Source organism: Lycorma delicatula, chromosome 3 (genome assembly GCF_047948215.1).
Source record: "Lycorma delicatula isolate Av1 chromosome 3, ASM4794821v1, whole genome shotgun sequence".
NCBI lineage: Eukaryota > Metazoa > Arthropoda > Insecta > Hemiptera > Fulgoridae > Lycorma > Lycorma delicatula.
Genome location: NC_134457.1, coordinates 160,009,713 through 160,022,346, shown reverse-complemented (window position 1 = coordinate 160,022,346; position 12,634 = coordinate 160,009,713). Strand labels below are relative to the sequence as shown.

The window sequence follows — 12,634 nt, the reverse complement described above, 5'->3', positions numbered from 1 at the left end:
CCTTTTTTGTGTAGCGAATAGTTGAGGGCTGTCAACCAGTGTTCTGGTATTTCTTTGATCTAGATGTTACGCTGTTGATGAAGGCCAATTTTTACTTGATCTTTCTGCTTGTCTCCAGATCACTACAAAAGTCTGATCTTTTGCTGCTGTGTAATTCTTCATCTCACCCAGTGCTTAGTAGAATTCTTTTATTGCGGGAGGCTTGATGTTTTCAGGTGGTGCTATTGTTGGTGTGTTGGTGTTGAAGTTCTTGAGTTCTATCAGTTCTTCGCAATTTAGGAGTTTGTTGAAATATTTAGCTAGGATTTCCACATTGTCTTTATTGTTATGGGCTAGTTTACCGTTTTCATTCTTTATTAGTGGGGTTGGGGGTTTGTATTTTTGACAGTTTTATTGGATTCTTCTTCAATTGATGTTAGTGTGTCATTATGGTGTTGACTTTTTATTCTCCTTAGTGTTGAGGTGGTTTCTTTTCTTTGTTTTACTAGATTTTGGAAGGATGTTTCTGATTTTTGGGATTGTTAAAATAGCCATACAATAGCCAATGTCTTTTCTCCACTCTTTTGTCACATTCGCTGTTCCACCATTGATGTTTTTTACAGGATTTTATTGGATTAATTTTTCTGCAAATGTTTAATGTTGTTGACTAGATCTTCAAGTTTATTTGTGATTTTTATTTTTTCGGTTGCTTTTTGGTAATTTTCATTCTTGATTAGTTGGGTAGGGTCCATCTTTCTTTCAGTTTTAGGAGCTTGGTTTTGTTGCTTTCTTTGGAGAGTAAATTTAATTTTGACTACATAGTGGTCTGAACCTGTCTCGAAGGACTTTTACGTTAAAGATCTCCTTGTGGTGGTGTTTGTCTATGAAGACGTGATCTAGTGCCATTCTCTTTTAGTGTAGTCAGGGTATTTCCAGGTTTTGAGGTTACCTCTTGAAATATGTGGATTTTAAAATTAGCTTGTGGTTTCTGCTAATTCAACGCATCTGTCTGTTTGTTTTTTTTCTTTTGGGCAGGCATTTTCTGATGATGTTGCAATATCTTCTTTCTCTGCTAGTTAAGCATTGAATTCTCCAATTAATTGTTTAACATGGTTTTTGAGGATGTTATTTATTTATAGCCAGGTTGAGAAGATCCCAGTCTGTTGTTACAGTCTTTTGGAAAGTTATTTTTATTATTAGTGGGTGCATGGGCGTTTATTACAGTGTAGATTTTATTAGATGCTTTAAGGGTGAGTGTTGAGATTCTTGAGGACTGAGACTTGAATTCTTGTATTGAGTTTGTTATTTTGAGACTGACTAAAAAGCCAGTTCTAAGCTGGGACATTTTTATCATTCTCTTTCCAAGTTTACCTTTGTAGAGCCTGTATTCCTGAGATTCCATGGTGTCTCCTGGTCACTGTTTCTTATTTCCTGTAGACCTATGATGAGAATTTTGTGTTGGTACATTAGGCCAGTTATTATTTTTGGTTTACCGGTTTGCATGTTTACATTGTATGTGAAAATGTAGGTGATTTGCTATGGTTTGATTTTGGACTTATTTTTTTTTGTTCATGTGTATGGTGTTGGGGCAATCCAATGCTTCTGTTGGCATGTTATCTTCTAAGTGGTAGCCAACTGTATCCAAATGCTGCCTTCTCTGAACTCTGGTGTTGCTTGGTTCAGCCAGTTGAGTATTCCTTAAAAGACTTTTCATGGTGGTGGGGGGGGGCCATCTGTCGTGGGACTAGGTCCTGATTTAGAACTCTAGATGTGATCTAGTGAGGTGTGATTTAATGATAAGTGGAGTTTGTTTAGATTCAGTTCACCATATAAATTTCTCCTATTTATTCCAGATTTATCGAAGTACACTTCATGAAGGCTCAACCTGACTTTTGGTCGAGTCATTATTTGTAAAAGTTACAAAGTCCTAAACATTACCCATACTACAGTATATAAATACTACATGATTGGAATGTGTTACATACATTAATCCCATGTTTGACACTAAATAAGTAAAACTTATATATTAATTTTTTTTAATTTCAATATACGGTTATCAAAAATATTTCTTGTTTGTATTAGCTTGTAGACTTTTTTTTTTAAGTTGAAATCTGAAGCTATATTTAAAACAATGTAACACCTCATTAGTATTCAAATCTTATTTTAAACTACTTTGTTGTGGTTGGAATGTTACAGCTTTCCAGTGCTTCATTTCCAGTGGTAGAGAGAGAGAGGCTGATTTTTTGACCATGTTTTCCTTGTGTATAAGAAACTTCTCTTTACTAATAAATGAACTGTAAACATGTTATGATGTTTATTCGTTTACAGAGCATTCGTGTTTGTATTTTTCTTTTGTCATTTATATAATTTTATTATTTTAATAAATTTTATTTCTGTAAGTTTTTGCTATTACAATTAGCTATTTGTGTTGATTCTGATTAGCGACAGATAATACAACACAGTTAGAGATGATCTTTCATAGTATTTGAAAGATTAATAGTTGGCATAGATGTATGAATGATTTTGGATTAGTTATAATTCACATTTAGATATACTACTTTTCTACTCTACTCTTCTTTCCACACTGTTAAAGCTTCCATAACATGCACTTTGCCAGTTTATAGTGGAAGCCCTTATACTCCATAATCAATGTTATTTGTCAGAAAGTGATCAGAATGTATTTAATCATAAAATTATATTTATTTTTATTTTGAAAATCTGAAAGTGAAGTAAAGTATAAATATATAAACTATAATCTCACTATTTTATGGTTTTTAATGGTGTGTTCTAACTTCATTATTATTCAGAATCTTTTATTTTATTAATGGTATTTGAAGAAATTTGTTAATTTATTTTCAGGTTTAATCAACAGAACAAGGATTTACGTTTTGGTTCTTTTGTTTTTGGACCGGTTGTGATGAGAATGTACTACAATCTTAATAAGCCACTTGAAGCTCTTAAGGTATGAACTAATATTATATTATATAAAACTGAAATCTGATATTTTTATGTGAAAGTCATTTTAGAATTTTTATTCTGTAAGCTATGAGACATTTGTAGTACAAAGTTTTTTCTATAATTGGAATCCACACTTGTATTGTTTATTTTTTTTCTCTTGGAATATATATTTTTTATTGTTTTTCCAGCTAGTAACAACAGTATTACTTAATAAAAAATGTAAAAGTTTAATTATTATATGATTGTTTTCTTATTACGTTTCATTAGAATCCATCATCAACATTTTCATATATCTATTCTCCTTTCACAGGCTTCAGCTCATTTTATTGTCAAAAATGAAAAGAACACTGAAGACAAACTCTCTAATGCAGACCTAAAGCTAAGTAATCCTACACTTAAACCCGGATTTCCCCCTGACTTTTTGCGTTCATGTGCTTCATGGATTTTATTGAAAGACTGACTGTCCAAGGAATACCTGTTCTTCAGTTCTACATAACTAGGAAATGATCCCCTTCTCACGATTGTAACTGAAAGCATTCAAGAATATTCAGTTGAGGATATCTGGTAGATTATAGACCGAGTTTGGACTGTATTTTCATAGGTGATGAATGAAGACAATGCCTTGTTGCTTGTTGAATAATGGTTTAATGAATTGTCGTCTTGACAGTTAATGAAATGAATATTGTAACATGACGTATAACTTGACATATAAAAATATAAAATTAAATAAAGCTAACGTTCATCCAAACAAAGAATAGAAACCATCCGGACTAAGAGTATGATGTGACCGCCTTGAATCGGATTCGAGCTCCGAATACTAGTAACTGTGAGTAACATTGATTGTCCATCTGGCTGAAATAAATGGACCGTACTGCGCGGGATTCTAACGTAGATTGCTAGTACGAGCTAACTTTCCAGTGAGCGCTAGCACCCACTAGATCGCAGCACCGGACGGCTCAACGTGGAATGGAACAATATCTATTAACAGTGATAAAGCGTAAATTGGACTCTAAATTTTTACTTAAATATTTAGAACATAGAGATTGCTCCTAATTTATAGGATTAGTCTTAATAGAATTCAATTTCTTGTCCTACAGTTGTCTAGCATCTAATGTAAGAAAGAATACTACAGTATTATTTTGGTTTTTTTTATAAAGTGAAAAATTTCACTGATAACTACTTTTTTATAGGTTTTAGAATGGTCTGGTTATGTATCACCAGACTTTCTAAACTATAAAAATTAATTTCTTCATATTTTCACATTTCTTATTGTTGTACAGATCATCACTGTTACAATTCATTTTTAGTGTTCTTTATTTTCAGTCTAACCTAATATTAAAATTAATATGTGTAAATGAGCACTTAATTTAGATTAAAAATTGCATGACTTGTAAATAATGTACTTCATTAAGAAATTTTAGATTTAAATCAGGATTTATGTTTGGATATCAAACCCAACTATCTGACTATTTTGTTTCCATTCCAGAAGTAGTTGGAAATTAACTTATATTAGGATCTTCAATATCAGTTTCATTATTTTTGTCAGTCTCTGGGAGAATCATAAACCAATTAAGAATAAATAATCTTGTATTTCTTTTTAATTAAGTCTGCTAGAATACTACCAGATTTTTTTTAATACTGTTTTGCAAAACATTTTATTAAAAATTACTGGTAACATAAATATTGGTGATCTGAATTTATTCATAATGCTTTGAGGTTATAAAATTTATGTCAAACTAAAGCGCTTAAAACATGTTGCAAGTACTTACTGAAATGTCACTAAAAATATTTTTATTGAATAAACAGATAAAAAAATTGAATCTAACAAATAATGCCTGTTTAGTACTAAGATAAATATGGTGTAGCACAATAGGTTATATTATTATATTATTGCACTGCATATTTAACAGTTATTATTCTAAAAAATTTTACTAAGGATAGTTTTTGAATAATTGAGTGCGCTAAAAGGTTCATTCTTTCTTCAATGAGAAGAAAGGCATGAAACGTACCCATCGAACACAATGATATTCTGTCAAGAAAAGTCATCTAGGAACAGTCCCAACAGATGAATATAATGAGAAAATAATTTTGTCAGAGTGATTCGACAACAAGTGAAAAGTGCTAAAAAGATTCAGACTATTGTGATATTTTAACTTATCAGAACCATATTAACTTGCTACATTTATTTTTTAAATTGTTGACTTGTTTTATGTGAATAGTGGTAGAAAACTGCAGAACAGCAAAAAGAAAGAGAAAAGAAAAAGCTCTTTTGGAGCTGTATTTCTACAAACATTGTGAATGGAAAAAAATAGAGTTCTATACTACATGAAAGCAAGTATTTGTTTATATTGTACACTGCTTTTCACCTTTTTTTATGGTGCATTTTCAAGTTTCATTGTTCTTTCAGCATACTGCACTAATTTAAAAAGTTTGGAATTATAACAATACAAATTTGTTTATGAATTTGTAGTTTAGCATCCTAGCAGTATATAGTAATTATTATCAATAATTAAAAAAATGAAATAAAAAATATTGCTTACTGCTTTCTCTTTTTAAAAATTCACATTCTGCTGTGCACTCCATCAGATTTGTTAAAAATTTAAACAATAATGACCTCTACTGCTCACTGATTACCCAATTATATAAATACATTTATTTTTTGAGTGAAGTTTCTTTTCTGTATTTGTATTAAGTTTAGTTTAAATGTTGTTTTAAGTATTTATATTTTGCCACTGGTTGGTTTCAGTATGGTAAACATTTTTTTTTTTTTTAATTGGTATGTTTTGGCTGTCAATAAAGATAGAAAATTGTTTTTACTAAATCATGCAATTTTAATAACAGTACATGTGTAATTTTATTATATTACTTAATCGGATGAAAAATGTTGTAAAGGGAATAAAAATTATATCAAACTGCTGAAATTCTTGGCCATATATTAGAAAATGATAAATATAAGCAATGTTGATTTTTGATTTGGTTTAGAATCATGACATTTTTCTACCTTGTGTGGTCTGTTCTATATTTTCTTAAACTTGTATCTGTTTTTTATTTCCTTCAAGTATATCAATTTTATGAGAATTAAATTCACTATGAATTTTGTTGAAAATTTTTATTTGTTTATTGGCAATTTAAGTTAAATCTAAAAAGTGCAGTGTTTTACTTATATTTTTGAGCTATACTGTACCTTTTTTGAACAAGTAAAATACTGTTCTGCAAGGCATTTCTTTCCATGTCAAATTTCATGTAAAAATATTAACATGGCCTCTCCAATTTGTGTCCCTGCAAATTTTATCTTACTTTATCTTCATCTTTTATTTTTTTTTACTAGCCATATCTTGAAAATGAAGTTTTTCAAGATATGTTTGACTGTCTTGCTTCAAACGTCTTATGACTTCCTGAAATGATTTTTAGGAGAAGTGTAAAACAATTTTTAGAAATCACTACATGAGGGATTTTTTGTTTTATTTAAGATTTTTATTTAGTTAGTAGAAAATTCACATTTTATCTGTTAATTTCAACAATTTTCTCATAGTAAATTTTATATCTTGATTTTTCCAAATTAAGTAAGTAAATATTTTTGTTTGCAGCTCATTAAGAATCCAGAACTGGATGGTTTCTTCGATCAAATTATGACTTTCCAGGTGTTACTGGACTTATTTTATAACAATAAAATGTATGATGAAGTAATTGAAATTTTTGAAATTTTGAAGAAGAAACAGTTATCTGGAACCAAGTTCCACAGACATCCATTAGTTATTGTTACTGCTGCTTGTTATCAAAAGGTACACGGTTTTGATTACTTTTGACTTGTTTAAAGGTTTTATTTATTGAAATTGTTTATTTATCAGAAGTATATATTTAACATATTGCCATTTTGTAATTTTGTCTCTGACAAACAACATGATAGAATCTGTTAGATTGTTAAGGTAGATTTATTGAACACACAAATTTAGAAACCTGGTAAGATCATTAAATTGTGATTAAATATAAAGAAGAGTATTGCAACTAATTTTAAATATTGTCATGGTTAAAATAATAAACAGAAGAGAATTTATTTAGTATTTTTCTGAAATATTTTTGTTTAATTCATTCATAGTGTTCTGCCATCAGGGCAGGTCTTGTCATGGCTGCTGCTCTCCACCTTTTTCTATCTTATGCTAACCTCTTTTTTCTGCATATTTTTCCTTTTCCATAATCCCATCCATCATTTGAAATTTCTTCCTTTCCTTCCAATCACCCAGCCTTCACCACATCCACTAATAAACACCTTCTTCTCATTCAATGTCCTAGCCAGTTCTTTTTCCTATATTCAATCGCATTTAGCATTTTCCTGTTCTCTCCAATTCTCATTAATACTTCATTTGTTTCATGGTCTTACCATTTGACATTTATCATCCTGCGCCACATCCATATCTCAGAAGTTTTTTATCTGCCGTTCTCATTGTCCACATTTTAGTTCCATAGTAGTGTCACACTACAAATAACATTTCGTTAATCTCTTCCTTATCACTAAGTTTAACTTTCTACACAGCAGTCTTTCCTTTTTATTAAATGCCTGCTTCTTGATATTCTTGTTTTAATTTCTACTATGCAAGTACTGAAATGTTTTCACCTGCTCTGAAACTTCATTTCCTGCCTTAATTTCACTCCTCTGTTCTTTTCCACCTAATACCATACATTTTGTCTTTTTTTATCCCCAAACCCTGACTTTTACAAACTTCATTTCCATAAAGCATTTATGGAAATAAAGCATTTCATTTAGTTTACTTGGACTTTCTGCCAGTACTGCCATATCTTCAGTAAATAATATAAATTCTATTCTTCTTCCACCAATTCAGTTACTCCTCTTTTCCCATTCAGGCAGCATTTAATTATTTCTTCCCATTATACACTAAATAGTGTTGGTGACATGCCGTATTCCTGCCTCATTCCAATTCCAATCCCTTTCTTCCTGTCATTTCTTCTACTACCCTCACTTTTATTTTCTGGTTATAGTACAGCTCTTTTGTTAGGCACCTCTTTTTCCATTTAACTCCCTTCTTTTCCAAAATTAGCAATAATTTGACCCATGTAACTCTGTCAAATACCTTTTCTAGGTTGACAAATGCAACATACACTATGCCTCCTTTCCGTGTTTCTCTCACCTATTACTCTTAGCAGTAATGTAGCATACCTTGTTTCAACACATCTAAGGCCATACTGTTCTTCCACAATTCTATCATCCAATTTGTGTATCCTCTTAATTAGAACCCATTACAGTACCTTAGCTTCATGTGATATTTGGTTAATTGTTCTATGTTCTTCACACTTCTTTATATTTCTTTTCTTTACTATTTGTACCGTTATTGTATCCCAGAAGTCCTCTAGCCACTTTTCCTTATTCAAGTATTTCACTGCGTAGATCTCGTAATAACAATTCTTCTGTCTCTCCTAGTGCTTTGAACAGTTCTTGGTATTTCATCACACCTTCATCTTTTCCTTTTCTCATCATTTTAATTGCCTTATTTATTCACTTTTTAATATACTGTATCCTTTTTGATCTTCATGAACTTAGTACTTTTCATCCACTTTCACATCTATTTCTCTTGGCTTTTTACTAACACATATAAATTAAAAATGTATCCTTTTTATTTTCTCCTTCTCATTAAGAGTTTCACCATCCTTTGCCTCTATCTGACATTTTCTTCCTCTGTTTTTCTTTAAAAACTATTTCTGATGCGTCTTTACACATTAACTCATGTTTCCCTTCTTTTTCCATATTTTGCTGTACATTTTTCCTTGAGCCACTTTCCTTAGCTTTCTCAGTTTTCCTTCTTAGTTCACTATTCACTCTTCTATATTTCCTTCTACTATTAATTGCAGGTTAAATTTACAAAGTTAAGAAATCTTGAGATAATATGGCTACAGATGTGTTTTTTGTATGTATGAGACAAAAAATTATCAATGAAGTTATACATAAATGTGTATATAATTATCATAATTTATTCTTACTCTGTTCAACCTCCACATTTAGTAATATATTTATTTGTGTGAAACAAAAATAGCCATGCATGTTCGCCCAAGCTTATTTTCTACAAACTGCAATTAATAAGACCGCATTCACAAATCTATGAATGTTTTAATACAAGGTAATGAACATCGGATTTTAAAAATCGTGTTTAAAAAAGTAGTACATAAAATTATAAATGATACATGAAGATAAACAGAAACTGTCCCAAGTTTCAGTCATACCTTCATCAATTTTCAATATGGCCTCCATTCATCACACAACACATATCTATGCGGTTGGACAACATGTATGTGACAACACGTTAACGTACAGTATCTCTTATAATGAACATAAATGCAGTTGTTGTAATGTGTTCCTGTAGCTCAACCAAAGTTATTGGGTGTGGTGGCATGTAAACTCAGTCTTCAGCATACCCCCAAAAGAAAAAATCACAAACCGTGAGATCAGAAGATCTAGGAGGCCATTTTAAGAGTGCTAATTCACCCAATCCAGCGATGTGGGAGTTTTTCATTCAGGAAGCCTTGTACTTCAGCATGCCAGTGAGGTGTGGAGCCTTATGTTATTGGAATACAAAGTTATATTTATATAATAGCCACATGAATTAAGACATTGTAGCGATACACCAGCTTTAATATACCCTTGTCATATTTTTCTGCCGCCAGTCCATTTAGCCACTGATTAACAGCATTTTTAAGTTCATCGTCACCCATGAATTCCTTACCACTCAAAAATTCTTTCAATTTCTCAAACGAATTGTAATTAGAAGGGGCTAAGTCCCGAAGATGTGATGGGTGATCGTAAATGTTTTCATCCAGATGTTCTCAGTAAATCATGTCTCAGACCCACAACATGTGGACGTGCATTATCATACAGCAGGATGATGCTGTTAGCCAGCTGCCCACATTGCCGATTTTGAATGGGGTGCTGAAACTTACGTAGAGTTTCGCAGTAGGCGTCTGAATTTATAGTTGTTCCACATGACATGAAATCAATCAGCAATATTTCAAACCAATCCCAAAAGATTGTGGCCATGGGTTTGGGTCCAAATGACCTTTGTTGGTCTGATTGGTGATTGAGGATGATGCCGTTTTCTCATGTGTAATACGAAATCTACATTTCATCAATAGTAACATCGAATTAAGGAACGTGCCACCTTTTTCTGTATAGCGCATCAAAAATTCCAAAGAAGATCCAATTAGAATTTTTTTGTGACATTCCATTAAGACGTGTGGCACCCAACATGCACAAACCTTTCTGAAGCCTAAACGGTCATGAACAATGTGACCAAATAACAGCTCTTTAAACATCAGGAAAAAGAAGAGCCAGGTCAGAAATTATTGAGCGATTATCTTTTCTGATTTCATCATCATGTTTCAACAAGTCCTCTGTGATTATCAAGGGCTTCCCTGAATGTTCTTCATCATGCACATTAATTCTGTTATTTCTAAACCTTTCACACCATTTCTGGATGTTTCTTTCATTCAGTACATTATCATTGTACACACCAACCAGCTGCCTATGAATTTCAGCCGGCTTAATGTTTTGATGGTTTAAAAAACGTATGACTCCGTGTATTTCACAATCAGCAGCAACATCGTTCTTCCTATTCATTTTATAATGTAAATAACTCGCACGTATTCAAAGATATTAAGATTCTCCGTGTTTGTTGAGGTCATAAGGTTGTAACTTTTATAATAACTTTATACAGTACAGTTTCAGTCATAATCAAGTTCACAAAATCTTCCAGACAGTTGGCTGCTGAATGTGGAGTTCACTACTAGCACATCAAGTTGACTTCTTTGGGATATGAACGAAACTTGCCCTGACTTTCCACCATTTCATCCAAAATACTTGAGCATCAGGGCTTTTACCTTTGCACAAACAACCAGTGACTTTAAACTGTCAATATCATCTTACATGCTTTGGTGGCTTGGTGGTTCTGTTTTAAACAGTTTCTGGAATAAACAGTATATGGTAATGGATAAACATTTCTCATACTGCTTTCACATACTGAAAGCATTCAGTATGCTTTGAACTTAACCTAACCTGACACTTGGACAATTTCTGTTTATTTTCATTTATCATTCACAATTTTGTGTACTACTTTTTTAAATATAGATTTTTAAATCCGACAATCATTTGTAATCAATCTGTAGAATAAATTACTTAGATATTATAGTGGTAATGGATGAGTCGTTATGAAATAGGCTCCAGTTATGATCAGAAAATATAACAGTAAATACTTTTGATAGCATTTATAAAATAAAATCAGTACAAAACTTTCAATATATTAATATTACCAGTAGTAAGAAATAATTTTTTTTGTATTAAATTTACATAGAATTTTATAAAACAAATATGGAACTTTCAACCTCCAAAAACAATTATAATACTGCATTAACATTGTCAACCAGGCAAAATCAGGGTTTCTTTCTTGCCTTGTCCGCTGTACTGGTTATTCTGAACCTGATACTAACAAGTTCAGGTAATTTTTTAAGGGTTATGGATTCAGTTTGCATACAACCCTTCTACCAATAACCTAGAGTATAGTGGTTTTTCAACTCTTGTATTTATAACATGGAGAACCTTGTGTGGTCAGATGTAAACCCTTTGAATCAAATAACAGGAAAGAAGATATTAAGGATAACAGGCAAAGAGCCCAGCGGCAAGAAAGGATATTCTATACTCAGAAATTATTCATACAAAATAATCTATCCGACATAGTAGAATCCTTATGGCTCCCTCCAGATCTTGCATCCCTAGCCCATCCACTCTTTTTATCCAAATTTGTGAAGTATTCCTTAATAAACAACTGCACCCTTTGTGTAATAGATGACAAGAGGGAGTATCTAACTGCTGAAATATTTAAATCTTTCAGTCAGATCCCTTTGTATAGGATATATCTCTTCCGACAGTGCATTTACTACACATTAACATTCTTAAAACTGAACATACAGTAGTCTGTGTAAATTAATCCGAACATAGATGTTTTTAAAAATGTACCTTTAATTAGAAAAAAAAATGCACAATTCTTGAATATCTGGTAATTAATATGGTCTCCTTTATTCTTAATTGCTTCATGTACAACGATTTGGTATTGATAAAATTGAACTACAGATTTTTTTGATCTCTTCATCATGAAACCATGTTGAAATTATCTTCAGAGGTCACTTTTTGTGATACAATTCATGTTTGACAGTTTTTTTTTTTACTATTGCCCAAAGATTTTTAATTGGTTTTAGGCCTGGGGAGATACCTGGCTACAGGATCACTTAATGTTTCATTCTTTGAAAACTTTTTTCTCTTTTTGATAGTAAAGCATGACGTCAAATCTTGTTAGAACACTATTTGCCTTGTGGGAATTTGTTTTGTATAACACTTTCCTTCAGAATCTTGATATATCTATCACTTTTCAACGTATGTACTGGAAGTAATGAACAAAGGCCTTCAAATGTGAAACTACCTCAAAACATTTTTTTCTGGGAATATTTAATTGATTGTTGGATATGAGCTAGCGACGTATTTTCATCTGGTGCTTTTCTAATGTATAAGTACCCTTTGCCCCTAAACATAAAAATGTGAATAATCAAAAACCATAACATTTTTCCAGTCTTTTTAGTCTAGTTAGCAAGTGCTGTGGCCCACAACAGCCTTTTTTTCCACATTGGAGGTATTAAAAGCTGCGTT

The 12,634-nt window shown here is 31.7% G+C and overlaps 1 protein-coding gene across 2 annotated transcripts in view; it reads left to right on the top strand.

The window, feature by feature from the left end:
• LOC142322148 (pentatricopeptide repeat-containing protein 2, mitochondrial-like) overlaps positions 1-12,634 on the top strand; it is a 47,200-nt gene that overhangs the window by 10,754 nt on the left and 23,812 nt on the right. For both annotated transcript variants that reach the window (XR_012755788.1, XM_075360891.1), the window contains exons 3-4: positions 2,839-2,941; positions 6,525-6,719. Coding sequence is in view for 1 of the 2 variants with exons in the window: in XM_075360891.1 (XP_075217006.1) it covers positions 2,839-2,941; positions 6,525-6,719 (298 nt within the window). In the remaining variant the exon portion in view is untranslated. The remainder of the gene's footprint in view (positions 1-2,838; positions 2,942-6,524; positions 6,720-12,634) is intronic.